The sequence below is a fragment of the Phycodurus eques genome, chromosome 9 (genome assembly GCF_024500275.1).
Source record: "Phycodurus eques isolate BA_2022a chromosome 9, UOR_Pequ_1.1, whole genome shotgun sequence".
In the NCBI taxonomy this organism is placed as follows: domain Eukaryota; kingdom Metazoa; phylum Chordata; class Actinopteri; order Syngnathiformes; family Syngnathidae; genus Phycodurus; species Phycodurus eques.
This window is the reverse complement of record NC_084533.1, coordinates 10517453-10540569: the sequence shown is the minus strand read 5'-3', so window position 1 is coordinate 10540569 and position 23117 is coordinate 10517453. Positions and strand designations below refer to the sequence as shown.

General features: G+C 40.2%; 1 protein-coding gene across 5 annotated transcripts in view; it reads right to left on the bottom strand.

The window, feature by feature from the left end:
- diaph2 (diaphanous-related formin 2) overlaps positions 1-23117 on the bottom strand; it is a 527556-nt gene that overhangs the window by 107430 nt on the left and 397009 nt on the right. For all 5 annotated transcript variants that reach the window (XM_061686696.1, XM_061686691.1, XM_061686695.1 and 2 more), the window contains one exon: positions 8301-8465. In XM_061686696.1, coding sequence (XP_061542680.1) covers positions 8301-8465 — 165 coding nt within the window. The remainder of the gene's footprint in view (positions 1-8300; positions 8466-23117) is intronic.

Sequence of the window (23117 nt, the reverse complement as noted above, 5' to 3'; positions counted from 1 at the left end):
GAACCTGTAATTACCCAGAGCAACGCTTACCATTAGGACTGATATTTTTCTATTTAATAGCCTTTTGGATTATCCCTATTTTATGTTAAGAGTCTTGGCAACACAATATGTTGTAGGGGGCACATGATAAACAAGTTATGCTCATAAATAATAAGATCAGAGTATTTTTAAACCTTATTGAAATGTAATATTCTAACACATTCATTCTACTTTGGATGTATTGATTTAAAAATGAAAACAAAAAATGTTGAGTTAAAGACCATATGTTTAAATACAGGATTTAAAAAGACATGCTTTGTTTCTCTCTGTCTGACATGAAATCAGACTAAACATTTCATGTTTTAGGTCAATTAGGATTACCAAAAATATTTCTATTTGCTAAATGCCAGAATAAGGACTGAATTTTCTTTCTTCTTACTGACTTTCTTCAAAGTTAGAAGTTTAGTAAGATTACTATGCTTTTAAACAATTTGAGAAAACCTAGATGTCATTTCTTTGGAAGCTTCTAGGCACAACTGAAACACACTGCTTCTTTGTGTCAGATCATGGGAAAGTCAAAAGAAATCAGCCAATATATCACGGAGCGAATTGTGGATTTGCACAAGTCTGGTTCATCCTTGGGTGCAATTTCAAAATGTGTGAAGATGCTACGCTCATCTGTTTCAAGAATTATAGGCAAGTAGAAACACCATGGGAATGTCCACCCATCATATATACTCTGGAAGGAGACGGGTTCTGTGTCACAGAGATCAACGTGCTTCGGTCTGAAATGTACACATCAACCCAAGAACAAAATCAAAACACCTTGTGAAGATGGTGGCTGAAGCTGGTTTGAGTGTGTCATTATCCACAGTGAAACGAGTACTGTACCGACATGGGCTGAAAGGCCACCCTCCCAGAGAAAAAGCCATTACTCCGGAAGAAACATAATAAAGCCATATTACAGTTTGCATATCCACACAGGGACAAAGACCTTAAAGGTCCCATGCCATCAGAATCATTTTTTTTCTACTGTTTTATGGCTAACATAGGTCAAAATGAGTGTGTGACCTCGTTTAAGTTTTACCTTAAAGGTCCCATGCCATCAGAATAATTGTTTTTCTACTGTTTTATGGCTAACATAGGTCAAAATGAGTCTGTGTTTAAGTTTTACATCTATGCAGGTCGTCGATTGAATGTCAAGACAATAAATGCATTAAGTCTTGCAAAACAACCGGATCAGATTTCTGTGTATTTGTGACGTAAAACGTGAACTCTTCATTCAAGTACTTGCCCACTTCGTGGTTGCTACACATTTCCTGGTACACTGATTACACTGGCACAAACGTCAGAGCTCGGCTACCAAAATGGAGGAACTGGATGAAACAGCGTTGCTCGTACTGATGGGAGGCACATTTCTTTTTTAAGAAAAAACTGCACATAATGCTAAATTCCAGAAAAGCAGCAAGTCTGAGTTTTCTGACCTCCGACCAGGAAATGTGCACTGGAACGCCACTCAAACTGGGGGGGTCCAAGTCACAAAGTTGGAGAAAAAAAAATCTACCTCTTGCTGGAGGTCAAAATGGGTTTTGAGGAACAAAACAAAAAAAAAAATTATTTACATTCACCCATCTTTGTTGTTTACATTCGCCTACAACGCTTTGAGGTCGCAAATGGTACAATCCAAGAGATTTAGGAGAGATGGGAGGAAGATGCCGAGTAATTGTTTCTTGCTAGTCGACATTGCCACAGCTTTTGATATGCTTGTGCTTGTTCCTGTGTTCTCTTGCTTCCGCCAGTAGTTACTTTGCATTTTCCGTGTTATCAGTAAGTACTACTGTTCTTTTCTGTTACTTGTTTTATAAACGCTATAAAACTTGCCCTACATTGTTGAGTTTGCAAGGGAATCCACCACAAGCGATTTTACGCACACCTGACACATTTAAGCTGTTATATATTGTTAAATATCTATTGGTTACTTTATTGTATACATACTTTTATTTCTCTAGTTGTTTAACTTACTAGAAACATTTTACAGTTTTGTTTCATTTTAAATGTAATTATATCGCTTTCTGTTTACACAACAGATAAACAATTTTATGTTTCACATGTCGCCAGTGTGAACTTAACCGCGACCTTACCAAACCATGATTTTAGACATACAATTTGTTTTAAATAACATTTTAGCATAGTTAATACTCCAAAAGTCCAAAAATAAGTTGTAAAGTAAATGTAACTTATCTTCGATATTGTGTGACTTTTAGACTGTATTTTCCCTTGGATCTTAGGTCCACTCACTGCGTACTGTAGCATGAGTAGACATACCTGCGGGGGAAAGCTATTGGTCATTGGTCCTTTTATGTGGAAAGGATTGAGGAACACTGCTTCAAGGGATCAAGTAGCTACAAGAGGTGTGTCGGTCACAGTGCTGTAGACTCCAGTCAACTATCCTATTGTGTAGGAAACTTTTGGAATACCTGGAATGGCCTCGATGTCATCGACAGTAAATATAAACTGTACAGGTACAGTTCCGCGGATTGTTTCTCTGTGATTCTGCTGACACATGGGACCTCAATTGTATCTCAGCTGATGCAAAAGAACAACTGCAGCGTTTTTTTGGTGTTACAAGGTTAAACACAGCTATCCCTAAACATAATGGCAAAATAAGATCTGTCGCGTTTACATAATCCTGCTCAAACAGACACTCACCTGCGGTTGCAAAAATAGCACAACTTGATGGAGGTAAATACGTGGGATTGAAGAAAAGGTCAGATTTATGGTTAAAGTATAAAAGACAAAGATGTGTCCCTTGTGATAACCTCCCAAAGCTGCCAAAGTGATTTGTGTCAAGAAATTTCCCAGAGGCTGTGTTTATGACAAGTTCTGTGCTCTCGGGTCCACTCCTTTGGAAAGAAGCGGAATGAGGTGGAAGAGGGCCGTCGTCTCAATAGATGGCAGAACTTGCGAATGTAGACGAAGAAGTAAGTAAAAGTAGAACCTAGATGCCCCTTAGACTTGTCAACATTTGCACTTGCGGCCTTTTTGACGATGATCCGAAGGACTGCTTGTTTTCTGAGCTGAGGGCTGAGCCACCTAAAGGTCTACCAAACAACCAACAAGGGCTTTTGTTCAAGTCAATTCCTTCAATAATTCATGAAATGCTTTGCTTCCTTGACCCCGCACAGTACATCTCCTTCCTACTTGTCCATTGAGGGATTAAATTCCAACTGCTTCATCGCACCAGTGATCTCAACCCAGTGTCACCGCTATAGCGCATTTGAATTTTTACAAACTCGAAAGCGCCTAGTCTTTAAGCAGAAAATGTGTTTATTAGAAATCTGTTTCTTATGCCATGAGCCAGGATGTCTGTGTGTGTGTGTGTGTGTGCGCGTGCATGTGTGGCGGGATCATCTTCAACGCGATCATATTGTGAAGGAATTAGCCAGCTTTGAAATGTGCAGATCAGCATGGAATGGGGCATGGAGTGAATACACCAAAACACAGAAATCATAATTTTAATCTGTGCGAGATGCTCTAACTACTTTGAAAACCCACTCTGGTTCTTTTGGACTTATTAGAAAGTCACTCAATTAACAAGAAAGACTGTTGGCTCATCCCAGCCCATCTGCTCCACTTTGATAACTCATTAATGGGAAAAATCCTCATCCCCCAATGCTCCTGGTCAGGATTACACAGGCAGACCCCGCCACTGCAATACGCTCGCCTCCTGAATATGGCAGACGCATTAAATTAACAAATTCAGACTAGTGTGTGCGCATTGAAATCAAAGATTTCTCTGGCCGCACAGAGACGGATGGGAGAGAGCATGAAACAGAAGGAAAATGAAGTGAATGAATTCTATTATTGGTTGCATGCGGTTTTGTAAGGACTGCAGTGTCAACACTACATTTGGACTGTTGAGCCAAAACATGGCTCAACAGTCCAAATGTAGCATTCCTAATTTTAATTATCACCTTTGCTAACGAAGAATTTATTGAAATACATCCAGATAAGATGAGCCACTTGGGTGGCAGTCTGTCCATAAGAACTTGACTTGACGATGGTAAGAGATTAATTTAATACCAACTCGGCACCATAAATGCGGAGGCTCTTTAATGAACCTAGAGGAATGGAGGCAGAGATCAGTTGCTGGGGCTTTCAGTTGCTTAGTAAAGTTGAGCAAACGGCAAATGCTGCAGGGCAGTCATTGTATGATACATACAACAGAAGTGACCAGGGTTACTATATCGCACACAACTCACAGTCAAGGTTTCATGCATACAAAATGCAACACAAATATTAGCTGACAGTTTAACCTGCAGTATGTAGCTTTTTTTTAACAAAAAAAAAGTCCTTTTCATCCAAGCCATTACTAGAGGTGATGACACAATGCTGATTAAGTCTATCAGCTCCTCTATCATCTTGATGTATATTATTAGTATTGAATTTTTTAAATATTTTGTGAGGTGCAGTGGTGCATTCGCCTGACTTCAGTGCGGGTGTGAATGTGAAGCAGAATGGTTGTCCGTCTTTATATGTGCCCTGTGAATGGCTGGTGAGCAGTTCAGGGTGTAGTCCGGCTTTAGCCCGAAGTCAGCTGGGATAGGGACCAGCACCCCGTGACCCTGAACTGGATAAGAGAATGGATGGATGTCTATATTTAGTGAATGCCCAATTCATTTCCCGCGCTGGTCCACTTGGTAACACACCCAAAATTACGTAGTGGAAATCTTGAATTTTACCTAGCAGTGGGTGGAGAACAGCTATTTGTCTTTTCTAAACATATTATTTTGCATTTCTGTGGCAGAAACCAATCATACAATAATTAGTGTGTAAACAAAAAAAAAACAATAATAATAATAATTGCTGCTAATGTACAAATACTCTTTTTGAGGACCCCTGAGCTGCCCAACAAGGTGCCTGACTTAAAATAAATGAAGTTCAGCAACATCCGAGCAATGCATGCACAAAATACAGCAATAACAGTGAATTTACAACAAATGCGTCTTCTGAGGAATCCATATTTTCCCCCCACTGACAGTCCTTCAAAACCGAATAAAGACGTTATAGAATGTTGGAGAATCATGACATAAAAGAGACCCCATATGTCGTACCAAAGTGACAGTTTATGTTGTTGTAATACTGAATTCCAGCCTGGGGGGGGGGGGGGGGGGGGGGGGGGGTGCAACAGAACTTAGGTGTTGTAGCTTTATTGAAAGGTCCCATATTTGGCTAGTTAGACCTTGATAGAGTGCCTCTCGGACATGGACTTAGTATAAAAGTGTCAATGTCAATAAAAAAAAAGTAAAAAAAACTTGGTTATGTCATACTAGTGTCCAGAAAAGGCCCCTCTGAAGAGCTACTTCTTTTTGACCCAGTTTTGTATCCGTATTGTCCGTATTTGGGTAAGACCGCCTCCTTTCTTCTGATTGGTTGCCTCCATGTAGAAGACCCAACCTTCACTATTTGTGAGAGCACACGTGTTTGTTACGTTGACAGTGGTGGCTCGGGAGCAGAGGGGTAGGCAGAGATCTTCGCTAGTGACGTAGTGAGCTCGTGAAATTCAGATTACCTTATTTCAGGCCTCTCGGCAGAAAAATGTTTGGAACTCAGGAATGCGTGGACAATTTCAATTCATATTTCACATGTTTACCAAGACACCATAGAGCCAATATAATATCCCTAATACTAGAAAACGTTGGTTTGGTAAAATATGGGACTTTTAAGAGACACATTCAATGAACTACGGTGAAAAAAAAAACACTTGAACGATAATAATTGACGTCCTTTTTAGGGAGAAATGCAGCATTTTTTGCTTCCTTGAAACCCTTTGTTGTTGAGGAGGGGATCTTTTATACATGCATTTGAGCATGAAATGTATTAAAATACTATGATGTTCATTGGTTCAATAATAACAGACATACGCACGTGTGACCATGCTTAAAATGGCATTTTTGTCATACATCTGGATAGGAAGTGCATAGTCAGTCCTATGTGGCCCTCTAGTAGCACTGAAAAAGAATTGTGGCCCCCTCCATCATTTAAGTTGCCCATCCCAGGTCTTCGCTTTATGACTACAGCATGCAGCATGCCAATGCAAATGATTTTTTTTTTTATGATCCATTTTCTTTTTTTGTGTATTTCTATTTATTTTCTTTCACCTTGGGAATTTTATCGAAATAAAATGGAAAAAAAAAAATAATACATGCAATGATCCATGAATATTGGTAATATTGTTGTTAACATGTATTCTATTTTATTTATTATTTTTTTATGTATGTATGTATTTATTTATCACTATTTGCCATGTTTCCCTTTTTTTTTAACATTTTTAAACATTCAATAAAACTATATAAAAATCAAATTGATGGTCCGGGATTTTATTTTTTCCACCTTTGTGCATATTCATTTAATTTTTCAATTGTTTTATTTCACCTTTGAAATTTGTTTTGAATAAAATTGAAATTAACACACATATAAGTGACTAATATTTAATGTTTATCAAAATGTAATTATATTTTAAAATGTAAAATGTTATTAAAAAAATACAGAGAAATAATGAAGCAGATTTATTTTCTTTCGCTTCTATTTGTTTCATAAAAATACAACTAAAACAACCTGCGATTGGCTGGCAACCAGTTCAGGGTGTACCCCCTGCCTGGGATAGGCTCCAGCAGCCCGCGACCCTATTTCAGCATATTTCAGTCACAACGTAACCCCATGGCCTGCTCACGTTTCCTCACCTTATTCATAGCAGAGAAGTTTAAATTAGTAATAAAAAAAATCACATGCAGCTATTTGCTTGAGAGAATAATTTATTTTATTGAGTGGATTCCTCTTTTAGAGATGTGCAACACAGGAAGCCTTGAGGGAGCAGAGTGTTGTGTGCAGTTACACTTTGATGGTGGGTAGGGGAGTTGGGGGGGCGGGGGTTGGGGGGTTTCAGATGGGGATCAGAGTGAAGAGAAGGATTCAGACAAGACGACCTTGACGTTCTTAATGGGGAGTGAAGACAGCATGGCAGCGCGTCTTCTGGACGCCATTGCTTCCTTCCTGACAATTTTGGGATGGTGCCAATGCCATTGAGGAGATCAAATATATGTCAACCAAGGGAATAATTATTTGAGTTTTTGTTTTTGTTCTGCAATGATGTACTATGTACTTTACTGAAAATCATGCTCAACTATTTATCTATTCACCTTCCGCTGCCTCTTCACTGCTAATATTTGAGTCCCATTGCCTCATGTTGTAAATAAGTACATAGATATTTGTTTTCATACATATTCTTATTCCTCTCGTGTGTTACTGCTGTGAAAAAACAAATTTTACCATTGTGGGAAGAATAAAAGCTTACAATGTTTTCCCGCAAATTGTGGCCATCAGACGTTTATTTACTGAAATGTGGATGAAATGAGGGACTTCTGAAATAATAATAAACCATATAACAAATATATTACAATTCATGTTGTGTGAAACGGAAGTTTAAAACAAAATTCAAAGAATTAGGCGTGAAATCACACACAATGTGGAGCGACTCCATCAGAATCTACTGAACGCTTGTTGTTAAAGGTACTTCTTCGAATATCGTGCAACATGCGCTCACTCTTCAATTCATTTCAGCAACTGTTTATGTGCAAAGGTAGTGCTGCTGTTTCGATCTTTTTCTACTCTTACTGCTTTGAATTTATGACAACATTTAGTGTTTTTATGGCTACATATTAGGTTTGAAGTTTTGTAGTGTTGGTTGGAGTGTGAAGTCACTGATGGTGTAGTGGTACACTCACCTGACTTTGGTGCGGGCAGCATGGGTTCAGTTCCCACTCAGTGACGGTGTGAATGTGAGTGTGAATGGTTGTCCGTGTCTATATGTGCCCTGTGACTGACTGGCGACCAGTTCAGGGTGTAGTCTGCCTTTCGCCCGAAGTTAGCTGGGATAGGCTCCAGCGCGCTGCGACCCTAACCAGGATGAGCGGTGTTGAAAATGGATGGATGGATGGATGGTTGGAGTGTGTGAGTTTGCGTATGCACACAGAGCTTGAACAAGTAGAGTTATGTGACAGGAAACTAGTACATTTGGAAAATAATTGCATTTGTTCCAACTAAAGTCTCAAAAGAATTTACTGAGTTTATACGCAACTTGCTTAATTTTATACACAATAAGAAGCTTAGATTGATTCAATAGTGTGTTCAAGTCCTTTCAAATTGTTTTCATTCACAATTCTTTTCGTGAAACTACTGTACATTGTGCAACACATATGCATTGTGCTAAGATATTATTAGTTGTCATACACAATTAACTTTGTAAGTTATTGTTCACTCACCAAAAAGAGGATGCGGAAGTTGGACAGGTCTCCGAAGAAGTCCTCCACACTGAGGACTTGCGGGTCGAATGCGAAGTAACTACCTGTATTCTCGTAGAGCTTCTGCATGTTCTTGTGCATGATGGACAGCTTCTCGTACTGCTCCCGCGAATGTTTGCAGAAGCCGTGAGGGGGACAGAGTTAAGGATAAAAGGGAACAACATGGACTTGACATGTTTTAAATACAGTCTATCTGGTTGACCTTCTAAGAAAGACTTCCCTTTGAGAACACCAAACTGTCACACTCAATATATAGGCATAAGTAAATCAATCAAAGATTAGTATAGTTGACATTTCTAACATTAAATGTCACACAAGTATAAAAATGAAATCAACCGCTATTTTCATGGAAATCCTTAAATCATAAAACACATAAAAACACTCTACTTTTAGATCACATGACAAGCACATAACAGCTAACCAGCTACTGAAGCTAGGTGGCCGCAGTTGACCTGTTCACTCAATGCTTCTTCTTGTCAAACAGCAAAAATAGATGGACACAAATGCTCAAAACAAGTCATAGATTAGCCAAAGTCATTTTTTTGCAAAAAGCTGCCTGACGACAGAGAGTTCTATTAAGCCAAAAGCAGGAAATCAGTGGTAAAATGAGTAACAGTGCCAAGACATTTCTTTAATATAATCTTGCAGATTTTCAGCCTGATTCTTCTCTTACAACCAAAGTCAGCAAAGGTGTTATTAGCAAATGTCTCTAAAGAATATTCTGAACAATTATCCTGTGGTTTGGGGTGTATGAAAAGTTTTTTTTTTCTCTCCGCTATGACCTAAAAACAGTCGACAATTGTCAACATTGAACAATAATTTTATGATCAATCCTTCTTTGCATGGTTAACACCAAACATAGCCGTAGACTTGGTGATTCTAAAATGGAACTGAGTGATAACCAATTCGGTAGCGAATTAAAGACGAGTGGACGACCATCTGGTTGAGTGTTTGCATGTGTTCCCCAAGTCATTCAGCACAAAATAAATGACAAAGTAGCATCGGCAAGAAATTTCCACCGCAACGTAAGTTCATGCTAGTCGAGCTACTTCTGTCCTCTGTTCTGTTGAGTTATACCTTTCTCGTAAAGCACAACCTCTATGAGCAAAATGAACATATATGACTTATTTGTATTATGTCGAGTCTCTCACAGTTTAAAACACTTCTCAGTCATCTTCATGACTCCTGGCTATCATTTCAAACTATCAAGACACTGAAACATATGCTAACGCTGGACAAAATTGAGTCTTTTCTGCTTCAAGGATTCAAAGAGTTGAACTGTCATACCAACACACATTTACAAATGAAAGTAGTTGCTAAAAGCCAAATTTGAGACTGATGATTCTGCTGGCTAAATTTGGGTCTACTGAGACTTCTGTCTGAGAATTTTAGGGGCATATTTTTCATGAAAATGTTGCTTTGGGCACGGTGACCCACTGTGATGTGGTAACATCCGCATCACAGTTCTAAGGACCCGTGTTCAAATCCGGCCTCACCTGTGTGGAATTTGCATGTTCTCCCCGTGCGTGCGTGGGTTTTCTCCAGGTACTCCTGTTTCCTCCCACATCCCAAAAACATGAGTGGTAGGTTCACTGTATAGCGTATATTGACGTTAGGATAAAACATAATTTATTTAAGAAATACCTTTGTCGAAGCAGCGACGCTTGCGTTGCTTCTGGTTTAGCGTGATTTGACGCTTAACATTATAAATCAAGCTATTTTGCGTCATAAAGGGCACCATGTCACTTTTTATATGTATACAACTTAGGGAAAGCGACGACAAACCTGTTATCAGTCTCATATTCTAAAGGTTGCTAGAAGTTATGAAATACGAGTTCTAAATGAAAGAGGCATTCTTATTCAACTCAAAACACAACAAACAAGGGATCTATAGGGAAACAAAGAGGGCTCTAACTTCAACAAGGAAACACAAATAATGGTGAAAGAGAAAAATAGGCATACGAAAAATAAAATAGAAAATTGTGTGTTGCGGTGCTAAAGTTGAAACTGTGAGCGTTTAATGCGTTGAGGCAAAGAGCAAGAGTAAAGTTGGGATTTTGTGTGAAGCTAGTATTTTCCCCAAAATTAATAGGCACTAATATTGTACATCCTAGCAACATTTATTGCGCGGAACTCACGACCGTATGTCAGTTGGTCGGTGGGGGTGGTCTTTCTCCGGACATCTCAGGAGGTAGAACGAAGCAGGTTTGGTTGAAAAAGGAAAAAAGATGCAGAAAAATAAAACAAAAACAAGAGGTGGAAGAAGAAAAATTATTGTTCGTCACGCCTCCTTGGGAGAATATGACCGTCTGTCTCCCCGCCTGTTTCCGGGATCCGCTAGCAAGTTCAGAGAACTCACGTTTAGGTGGGAGCGTATCTGGTACTTCATCAGCAACTGTTCTGGAAGCTTAGCAGCGGTGATCCACGGAGGCTAAGATGCCGGTTACCAAGTTGCGTGCTCTAAAAAAGGAAGGGGAGGGGGGAGGGACGGTGGCACAGCCGAGCCGTGCCGAGGCCACCCAGAGCCAGCCCGAGGGAAAGCAAAGAAAAGGGAGACACGAAAAGCAGGAACAAGCGGCAGTCAGAGGTTTAGTATCTAGGGGGCATGTCTAAGGGTCGGAGGAAACTGGACAAGACCACGCCCATCGACTCAAATTTAGTCTACGAACTTTGCTATAAAAGCGGTGTAAAAATCATATCTTAATATAAAATACTCACAACTTTGTACTCTTTACTCATAGATCAAGCATATAGAGTGATTGTTTAAACTTTAGTCTTGGCAAATGAACTGCTTATGGTTCAATCACAATTCATGCTGTTTGGGGCTTCAAATCAAGACAAGACAGTTCTCAAAGTCTTGCAGCTGCACCTGCAAAGTTGCAATGATGTCTGTCATCAATGCATACATTTGGAATATTTCTGCAGCATTTGTAAACTATGAAAATGGACATTTAATCTTCAGTTAAAACCCAGAATAGAAGCCCATGGATAGCAGTACTCTCAAACGGCAGTGGGTAGCGCCTTGCATGCATTTTTTAATATTAAGCAAATACAGTGGGTACGGAAAGTATTCAGACCCCCTTAAATTTTGCACTCTTTGTTATATTGCAACCATTTGCTAAAATCATTTATTTCATTTTTTTCCTCATAATGTACACACATGACTCCATATTGACAGATAAAACTGAATTGTTGAAATTTTTGCAGATTTATTAAAAAAGAAAAACTGAAATATCACACAGCCATAAGTATTCAGACCCTTTGCTGTGACACTCATATATTTAACTCGGGTGCTGTCCATTTCTTCTGATCATCCTTGAGATGGTTCTACACCTTCATTTGAGTCCAGATGCTTTTGATTATACTGATTGTACTTGATAAGGAAAGCCACACACCTGTCTATATAAGACCTTACAGCTCACAGTGCATGTCAGAGCAAATGAGAATCATGAGGTCAAAGGAACTGCCTAAAGAGCTCAAAGACAATTGTGGCAAGGCATAGATCTGGCCAAGGTTACAAAAGAAATTCTGCTGTACTTAAGGTTCCTAAGAGCACAATGCCCTCCATAATCCTGAAATGGAAGACATTTGGGATGACCAGGACCCTTCCCAGAGCTGGTCGTCTGGCCAAACTGAGCAATTGGGGGAGAGAGATAAAGAAGAACCCCAAGATCATTGTGGCTGCGCTCCATAGATGCAGTCGGGAGATGGGAGAAAGTTCTAGAAAGTCAACCATCACTGTAGCCCTCCACCAGTTAGGGCTTTATGGCAGAGTAGCTCGACAGAAGCCTCTCCTCAGTGCAAGACACATGAAAGCCCACATGAACTATTTGGCCTTAATTCTACGTGGTATGTGTGGAGAAAACCAGGCACTGCTCATCAGCTGTCCAATACAATCCCAACAGTGAAGCATGGTGGTGGCAGCATCATGCTGTGGGGGTGTTTTTCAGTTGCAGGGACAGGACGACTGGTTGCAATCGAAGGAAAGATGAATGCGGCCAAGTACAGGGATATCCTGGACAAAAACCTTCTCCGGAGTGCTCAGGACCTCAGACTGGGTCAAAGGTTCACCTTCCAACAAGACAATGACCCTAAGCACACAGCTAAAATAATGAAGGAGTGACTGTTCTTGAATGGCCCAGCCAGAACCATGACATAAACCCAATTGAGCATCTCTGGAGAGACCTGAAAATGGCTGTCCACCAACGTTCACCGTCCAACCTGACAGAACTGGAGAGGATCTGCAAGGAGGAATGTCAGAGGAACCCCAAATCCAGGTGTGAAAAGCTTGGTGCATCATTCCCAAAAAGACTCATGGCTGTATTAGCTCAAAAGGGTGCTTCTACTTAATACAGAGCAAAGGGTCTGAATACTTATGGCTGTGTGATATTTCAGTTTTCTCTTTTAATATATCTGCAAAGATTTCAACAATTCCGTTTTTTTTTTGTCAATATGGGGTGTTGTGTGTACATTAATGATGAAAAAAATTAACCTAAATTATTATAGCAAACGGCTGCAATTTCACAAAGAGTGAACATTTTAAGGGGGTCTGAATACTTTCCGTACCCACTGTAGTTCATTGCTGTAGTTGCATTCCATTGTCGATCTGTCCCAGCTTGGTCTCCTTGGAGATAGGGTTGGGCATCGAGAATCGAGAACCGATTGGAAACCGGAACTAACGTTACGGTTCTCCCGGAATCGTTCAAATGTAAAGGTTTCGGTGCCTAGTTTTGATGCCTAGTCCTCCAGCTGTGAAGAAGTGGCAGAAAACAACGAAGAAGCGGCAAAAAACAACAAAGAAGAACGCGCAAAAAGACGTGCTTGTGCCCAACGGCAACGGCGGCTAACAAAAGTGTGTCTTGAATTTGTTAAAATGAATGACCAGTCGCCTCAGTGCAACAGTTTGAATAAGATTATATTGTGCAATGGAGGCTTTCACGATGTGTAGTGTCTGATACGCTCCAAGCCTCAGCCTACACCGTGTGGAGCTTCAGTGAAGTCAACTCTCAGTCAATTGGGTGAGTGAAACAACAAAATACGTCTATGCCAACATTGAGACAGCTAACAAGGTAAACGGTTGGTTGCACTTTTGAACTGATGACTTTTGGCGTTTATTTCAGTCTTCAAACCAACGTAGGAAAAAAAAAGCTTAACATTGAGCTAAGACTTCACCGTAGCAAATTTACATCACAATGAATTCAGACAAAATTCACATAAACATTGTCTCACAGTATCACAAACAATAATGTGCCTCATCGGTGGATCGGCGTTTTATAGCATTTGGTTCCATCCATGAAAAACATTAATAAAAATATCACCGGTGCTGTGTGAAGTTACTTTTCATGCCAAAATGCGGGGTTCCGGTGCATACCCTTCAAAATAAAAGGCTACAAGCTTAAATCAGGAAGTCAAGTTAAAACTTTGACACGATAAAACAGTCCTAAATAACTTTTTTAACAATGCTATATTTAACTTTTAGCTGAAACAGTAATTAATGAATATTAAGTCAATTGGGTTAGTTCCACACACATTGCCTTTTAGTTCATAGGTTAGATATTGATACTGGTTATAAAGAACCTCGAGTCAAATGTTCATTTTACTCTATGATGTGGGATGCTAAGAAAATGGATCTTCATAATTTGGACACCCATTATTTAAACCATGCAAACTTTTTTGACTGCGCCCCCTAAAATAATCGGAATCGAGAATCGTTTGGAACCGGATTCGGAACCGGAATCGCTCAAATTCAAACGATGCCCAACGATGTGCCCTGCGATTGGCTGGCGACCAGTTCAGGGTGTACCCTGCCACTCACTCAGAGTCAGCCGGGATAGGCTCCAGCACGCCCGCGACCCTAGTGAGGATAGGTGGTATGGAAAATGAATGGAATGAATGTTGCTTGAACTCCAACTTTTGGGACATTCTAACTTTACGATACTGTTGTACTGTATATTGTAGCTAATAACCTCCCACCATCAATGTGAGGTGGCAACTGCGTCAAGGTCAGTAGAGACTGGGGCATATAAACAAAAAGAGTCAGTCAGAGACACTCAAACAGGTCATAACAATAACCCCTCCATCACACTTTGGAGTCAATGGCATAGCGAGCTAATAGCTGCAGCTCTGCGCCAATGGAAAAGGGTGTTTTGAAGTCAGCGGCGCGACACACATGGCTGCAGCAGGTGCTGATTTGAGTCATTGTTCTATTGCTTCTTCCAACAACAGCGGGGTCAAGTTGTTTTGAACCTGGATGTTCACGCCGCACTGTGTAATTTACTGAACAGGCGCGCCACTTTTCTCCCGGTGAATGGCTATTGACAGCCAACATCAGTTAAGCATTATCGCAGCGGCCACCTGACCTCAGCGAAAAAAAACAAAGAGACTCAAAGGAATTGGCCACAAACAATAAAGTAAAGGCTCCAAGATCATCACTATTGATGAGCAACTAGATTCGATCCAAGTATCAAGACAAAAAAAGAAGTGAGTACATTGTAATCATTCACTCAATGAAACCTATGGACACAAAAACAACTTACCTACGACATATGTCTACAGTGGGGTTCAGACTAACAGCAGTGTGAGTGAGTAAAGTTAAAAATACTATAATAGATTTCAATTCCATGCAAATTTATTGAGAACACTGCACATTAAATTCCCAAACAAAACTTCCATACAACGATTTTTTTATAGCGCTTGTCCTCAATAGGATCGGTGATGAGCTGGAGCCTATCCCAGCTGACATGGACTGGTTGGCAAACAATCGCAGGGCACACATAGACAAACAACCCTTCAAACTCACATCTCTGGACAATTTAGTCTTTAATTAACATAACATCACACTGTATGTTTTTGAAAAGTGGGAAAAAGCTGGAGTACACCGAGAAAACCTCTGCAACCAGAAAAAAAAAAAATATATATATATGATTTTTATTTTTTTATCATGCATATTTGTTACTTAAGTAATTTTAGGACTTGTTTAGAAAATTGCCTTGAGCTACCATCTATTGTTCGTTTGAGCAGATGAATTCAGGAATTGAGTCACTTGTTTTTTTAAAGACATAATTCATTAACGAGTGGGCCTGTGTTGTATCTGTGCACTTATATGAGCTCCATATTGTATGTAAACTTTGTATGTGCATGTATAAAAAAGGAGTGCAGCTTGGCTCGATAAGCTCCTGTGAATTCCCGTAGCACAGGATGGTACATTCCAGGCTGCTCATTTGGACAAAATGTATCATTCCTGCTTCTATCAGGCACTTTTTTTCCCTTGATAAAACTCCCTTAACCCTCATTTGAAAACTCAAGAAGAAGTAGACAGTCAAGTGCAGCACTACCGAACTCCTTATATATAAAAATAATATATATATGAAAAAAGTTGGGCGTAAAATGCACACAATGAATCCCTCCAGATATCTTCTGGATAGTCTCACACATTCCAACACAAAAATAAAAACCCACACAATTAGTGAGTGTTAGGATAGCCCTTTAACAAAAAAATCTCAGAAATTTCTCAACACTGAAGAAGGACACTATTTTGACTGATCTAACGTACTATTAACACACACAAAGCAAACATGCTAACAAAGTACAATTTACAACACCACTGAAAATAACGAAAACAGTAACACAAAGACAAAGTTGTGAAATTGTGAGGAGAAAGTTATCATAAATATATATGTATTGTCCCCCTTCTTATATTTTAGATAGTTACCTCACTTTAATGTTTAAGATCATCAAACACATGTAAATATCTGACAAATATATATATATATATATATATATTTATATATATATATATTATATATATATATATATATAACCTAAGTGAACTTAAAATGCTGTTTTTAAATGGGTATTTCATTTATTAAGAAAAAAAAAAAAGACTATTCAAAGTTCCCCGGCCGTAATTACCCCGCTTTAAAATCATGAATTAATTGTGGCTAATCACAAATTCTTGGTTAATTTTTACTGATCACACCCAAGACTGATTACCTCCAGACCTGTTCAAACAAGAAATCACTTAAATAAAATCTGTCCCGACAAAATCAAGTCATACAAAAGATCTCAAAAAGCTGGAACAAAATAACACAATCCAAAGAAATCCCAGAACAGTCGAGAAATAAAGAAATTGACATCAATCAGTCTGGAAAGGGTCACAAAAGCTATTTCTAAAGCTTTAGGATTCCAGCGAACCATTGGGAGAGCCATTATCCTCACATGGAGAAAACATGGAACAGTTCACCACGAACCTTCCCAGGAGTGGCCGGGCTACAAAGATTACCCCAAGAGAACAGCAATGACTAATCCAGGCAGCCCCAAAGGAACTCAGGAGAACTTTGAAAGAACTGCAGGACCCCCTTGCCTCAGTTAAGGTCAATGTTCACAACAATAAGGAAGCGATGGCATCCATGGCAGAGTTCCAAAGGGAAAACAACTGCTGACCAATAAGAACATAAAGGCTCATCTTACTTTTGCATCAAACCAACAGTCAAACATGGTGGTGGTACTGTGATGGTCTTTGGCTTCTTTGCCCATTCAGGACCTGGGCAATTTGCTGTTTTTGATGCAACCATGAACTCTGCTCTTTAACAGAAAATCCTAATGGACAACATTCAGTCATCAGTTGGTGACCTCAAGATGAAGTACACTTGGGTTCTGCAGCAGGATAATGATCCAAAACACACCAGCAAGTCAACATCTGAATTGCTTAAAAAAAAATCTAAATGAAGGTTTTGGAATGGCCTTGTCAAAGTCCAGACTTGAATCTGATTGAAATGCAGTGGCATGACCTTAAAAAGGCCGTTCATGCTCGAAAACCCTCCACTTTTGCTGAATTCAAACAATTCTGCAAGGAAGAGTGAGCCGAAATATCTCCACAGAGATGTGACAGACTCATTGCCACTCTCACAAAACTCTTGACTTCAGTATTTGCTGAGGATGGCCCAACCAGTTAATTAGGTTACTTTTTCACACAGGGCCAGGTAACATTGAATAGTGTTTTTTTTCTCCTTAAAAAAGAAATCACCATTTAAAAACATAATTTTAAGTTCACTTGGGTTACATATTTCTGATATTTACATTTCTTTGATGATCTTAAAGTTGGGAAACTACGCAGAAATATAAGAATTTGAAAAGGGGGGTAATATTTTTTATTACTTATTATTGCTTATTTTATATATGCATGTTCTTCCCGTGCCTGGGTGGGTTTTCTCCGGCCACATCCCCAAAAAACATGCATGGTAGGTTAATTGACAACTCTAAATTGCCCGTAGGTGTGAATGTGAGTGCGAATGGTTGTTTGTTTGTATGTGCCCTGCGATTGGCTGCCAACCATCTCAGGGTGTACCCCGCCTCCTGCCCGATGATAGCTGGGATAGGCTCCAGCACGCTCACGACCCGAGTGAGGATAAGCGGCTCAGATAATGGATGGATGGATGGACGGATATATATATATATATATATATATTTACCTAAAATTCAGTCCAAAAAGCCTCACCGACATACTGAAGATAATCCCCGACAAGGCTCATTGTTCAATAAACACAAGCCCCCAAGGTTATTTTATTCTTTATACATTTTCAAAATGAATAGGATTTTTTTTCTGCCAAATATCAGAATCGGTATCCACCATGAAAAAATCGGTATCAGTGGGGCCCTAATAAACTGTAGTACACCGGGTCCTCTGTTGAAGACAGAGTTGTGTTTCTGTGGAGGTAAAGTAACCCAAATTTGTACTTTGTAAGTTGGAACGCGTTGCAGTCTATTTATTATCAGTAACATCATGATTACAATAAACATACTGTATGTATAAAAACCTTATTAAGCCATATACATAAAACAGTCCCCCTCCTTGAGCCATCACCTTATCGTGGTGGAGGCGTTTGTGTCCCCCAATGATCCTCGGAGCTAAGTTGTCTGGGGCTTCACGCCCCTGGTAGGGTCACCCATGGCAAACAGGTCCTAGGTGAGGGACCAGACAAAGCACGGCTACAAAAACCCCTACGATGAACAAAATAAATGGACATAGGTTTCGCTTGCCCGGGCGCAGGTCACCAGGACCCCCCTCTAGAGCCAGGCCTGGAAGTGGCGCTCGAAGGCGAGCCCCTTGTGGCCGGGCCTGCACCCATGGGGCCTGGCCGGGGACAGGCCGAAAGGGTAACGTGGATCCCCCTTCCCGTGGCCTCACCACCTGTGTGAGCTGGGTGGTGGCCAAAGGCAGGCACCAAGGCGATCTAATTCGTATGATCTCGTATCAACTGTATGAACTGCGGGCAGGCACTCCAGATACCCAACTACTGTACTTGTATACAATCAAGTAAAAATGGTTTAGTTTTTCATATTAGGACCAAGAAAATGTTAAAATGTCTCATTAAATATAGTGTAATTCTTCAAAAGGGTTTGTTTATTAATCTTAGTCAGTCAGTGATGTCAGTGGTATCGCTGCTTGATGTCAAAAGGGAGATTTCTGTGTTTAATCTTTTACTTTTAACTGGAACGTTTATGTGTTACTAAGGTTACCAGTGACATCAGTAAGCTGTGATTAAAGCCGTTCACTACATGAAAAATACATCTCAGTCCGACTTACTTTTTCAATTTCACATACAGTGTACTTATGGAGCTTTCTTTGGCAACCACCACCTCTGAGGAAACAAACCACATTAGCAAGTTATTAAAGATGCTGTAAAAAAAAAAAAAAAAAAAACCAGTGAGAAGCTAGAAGCCTCCTAAAAAAAGCTACAGTGGAGGCCAGAAGCCTCCTAAATAAATCTCCTTCAACCTAGTTCCATGAATGTTTATTTAATGCTTTTCCTGTGTGCTGGCTCCATCCATCGCCCCACGCTAAACCTGCTTAAGAGCATTGCTGCTCCCTTTAGCCTCACGCTGACTGCCAAACAGCTCCTGTGGGCCAAATTACACCGAGGGTCGCCACTGACGGAGCACAGTCGAGCGACACAGGTGACATGTGAGATGGATGAAGGGATGAAGAGAGATGAATGAAAGGGTGAGGAATTCAGGTGACTGAAGCAGCAGTGGTGATTTAAGAAAAATAAAAACAAAGGGAGCTGTTTCGTTAATACTGTGCTGTTAGCTTCACATTGATGCTGATGGGTTTTGCCATGTGCGAGTGCGTATGGTCATACAAGGACAGCGAGGTCGATAGGGCAGGCAGGAAAGAGGCTGACAGCGTCCAGCGTTGGGAACACAGCGTCGACACTGGAGCTGTCACAAGGAATTAGGCAATCGGCCACATTCCGGAATTTGGGATGTGACCTGGTGCTGAAGTGAACGGAAATGAAGGAGGTGTCCCCAATGCTACATGCACGATAATTCATGTTTAAAGGCTACACAGCCTAGTTTCTGTATGCAAGTGACTATCACTTGACAATAAATGTCCATAAATGTATTTATTTTCTTTATCACAGTGCACAGTGTTTTGGAGGATTTTGTATGAAATGCTATGCACTGAAGTGGTACTAATATTAGTTATGTTTGTTTTTTATTAATGAATGCAAAAATAATGAACATAAATTATTATTTAAATTAATTTTACTAAAAATGTAATTAGAAAATAAAACAACACAACCTTATAATGCTGCTAAGTAACGATGAATGAGTTAAAGTTATATAATTTTTCAGGGTGAGAAACCAGCATGTCCATCCATCCATCCATTTTCCAAGCCGCTTATCCTCACAAGGGTCGGGGGTGCGCTGGAGCCTATCCCAGCTATCTTCAGACAGGAGGTGGGGTACACCCTGAACTGGTTGCCAGCCAATCGCAGGGCACACATAAACAAACAACCATTCGCAAGGGGCAATTTAGAGACCTCAATTAACCTACCATGCATGTTTTTGGGATGTGGGAGGAAACTGGAGGGCCCGGAAAAAACCCACGCAGGCACGGGGAGAACATGCAAACTCCACACAGGTGGGGCCGGGGATTGAACCCCGGTCCTCAGAACTCTGAGGCAGATGCTCTAACCAGTCGTTTACCGTGCCGCCGTTTTCAGCATGTCGTTACAGTATAACTTAAAATTCTGCAAAATAGCACTTTCTAATAAACTGATGGAAAAACTCTGCCTGTCTGAATTTGAATCAAATGTTATGCACTTTAACTAGATGCTCTTTTTGTATTTTAATACTATTTAAAAACATACAATGTTTTTTAATTAAAAAATATTAATCAAAATATCACAACCTTATTATAATGCAAACTTGACACTATTAAGTTCCTACAATTTTTGTGCTCAAAATGCTGGAAAAATACTCAGTTGGAACATATGAGGAATATATAATTTTTTTTTTACATTCAATTATAATATTATATATTGCCTTGTCTTTGAGTCACAAATTATTACCTTCTACTCTCAATATGAACATTTGACTTTATGCTTGTTGTTGCTGATACAATAATTAAAATCAGGCTCGTAGACCAGAGATAATTTAATCTGTTGAAAACCTGAATGGCTCAGTGAGACAAGAGTGCAAATGGCTGAACTTTGTCCAACGTTATCACAACAACTTGGATGACAATCAACCAGCGAGAAACTCCAGTTTGACTACCCATCTGCACACAATAAACACAGTATTGGATTATGGAGGGTGCCAACAGGGTGATGGTGATGAGTTGAAGCCACCCTCTTCATGAGTTGTAATTAATGCAAAGCATTAGTGTGCTTTATGCTTCACTCCCTCAAATGCGCAATCATATTGTTTCCTTAGCCATAATGTTTTCATACCCTGATCAAATTATTGAGTTACATTTTTGAATGGGTATTTTCTTGCTGGAAAGTGGCAGAATTCCATTCATGCTGTATCAAATAATCACAAGTTTCATTATTCTTACCTTTTGCAAATAACTACGCATAGTCTGTAGTCTCTAAAGAAAAATGTTCTATTAAAAAAATGCAAGCTAAGCACCCACGCCGCGACTCCACAGAGGTGGTTTAAACGTACACATCTTAAATCCAAACAAAGCCTATTTATAACCAACTAAGGCATTGTGTTCAATGGTCAATCATTATTATTATACAAAATCTTGCACCGCCCCAGTGTTTGGGAAGCCCTGTTCTAGAGAATCTTGGTATCATCTCCCATAATCTCACATTCTTAGTGACATATCGGTGTAGATTCTCAGTTATCCAGGTCATGGTAATCCACAAAAGTCAGTGAAAGGAAAAACTGACTGCCCTCCTGGATGCTGACGACAAAGCATATGCAAGGCGTTAAGAGGGATACAAGAAGAAGCTCATATAATGCCTTCAGAAGCTTGAAAAGGAGAAAGGAATTAACTGCTTCATGTACCACAGCCTGTATCCAGGAGAAGTGACACCTTACATTTATGAACTGCCTAAAACTCACATGGAAGGAGCACCGCTCAGACCAATCATCAGCAGGATCAACTCCCCCACCTACAAAATTGCCAAATATCTCACCACCATTCTTAACCCACTGGCTGACGATACCCCACACCATGTCCAGAACTCCACAGACTTCGCCAACAAGGTGGGGAACCTGAGGCGTGCCACAGATGAAACAATGGTATCTTCTGATGTCACCTCACTGTTCACATGCATCGCCGACACTGAAGCCATTGATGTAGTCAGTCAATGGCTACAGCAAAACTCCAGCCTACAGGACAGAACCAACCTCACCGATGCCATGTATGCAGTCTGCTTCAAATTTTCCTTAGCACAACATATTTCCAAAATGTTTCCACAAGCAAAAACCCGGTTGTGCCATGGGCTCGCCAGTTTCCCCCATTGTGGCCAATATATACTGCACATGGAAGAAGTGGAAAGAAAAGCAATGGACTCCTTCAAAGGAACTAAGCCCAGCTGATTCAAGTATGTCAATGAAAACATGGGATAACGTCAACGCCTGCAAAATATACTTGTTTAGTGAACACATCAACTCGATGACAGAGCACAGAAAAGCCCCACCACCGACAATGGAAGACAGAAGGAGCAGACTACCATCAGAAAGGATCTTACTAACTGTGGGTATCTAAAGTGGGCCTTTGTCAAATCTGCAGAGAGACCAAGAGCCAATACACCAAGCCTCAAGACAGAAACAGGAGGTGAAATGCGGTGGTCTCCTATGTGGCTGTTTTGTCAGAGAAACTCGGGATTTTCTCTGAGCATGATGTACCAATACAGTTCAAATCCACCAACACCCTCAGACAAAAGCTGGTTCACTACAAGGACACAATGCCGAGAAGCAAACGCAGCAATGTTGTTTATATAGTGCAATGCAGTGAGGAGTGCAACAAGCTTTACATCGGAGAGACAAAGCATCAGCTTCACAGACATGTGACACAGCATCGATGGCCAGCTTCTTTGGGTCCAGAATCAGCGGTTAATTTGCATCTCAAAAAGGATGGACATTCATTCGAAGACTACAACATCCAAATCCTGGATAGGAGGACCGCTGGTTTGAAAGAGGTGAAAGAGAAGCCTTCTACGTCAAACTAGGAAAGCCATCTCTAAACAGAGGAGGTTTGAAACATCACCTATCATCTGCATATTACAACATCCTGACATCTCGCCCTCCAAAGGTCGCCTCATTCAGTGGGAAGAGTGATTGGCCCGAACGAGCTGTTTTCCAACAAGATGTGTGAACAATGGATTGGTATGCAGGACGGACTTTCACCTACCACACCGGGCAACAACAACAACCTAATGTTGACCACCCCAAGGAACACACCAACCAAGGCATAAAGAGGGAGACTCACACCTAAAATTTTACTGACGAAGACCTGAAGAAGCCTTGAGGCTGTTT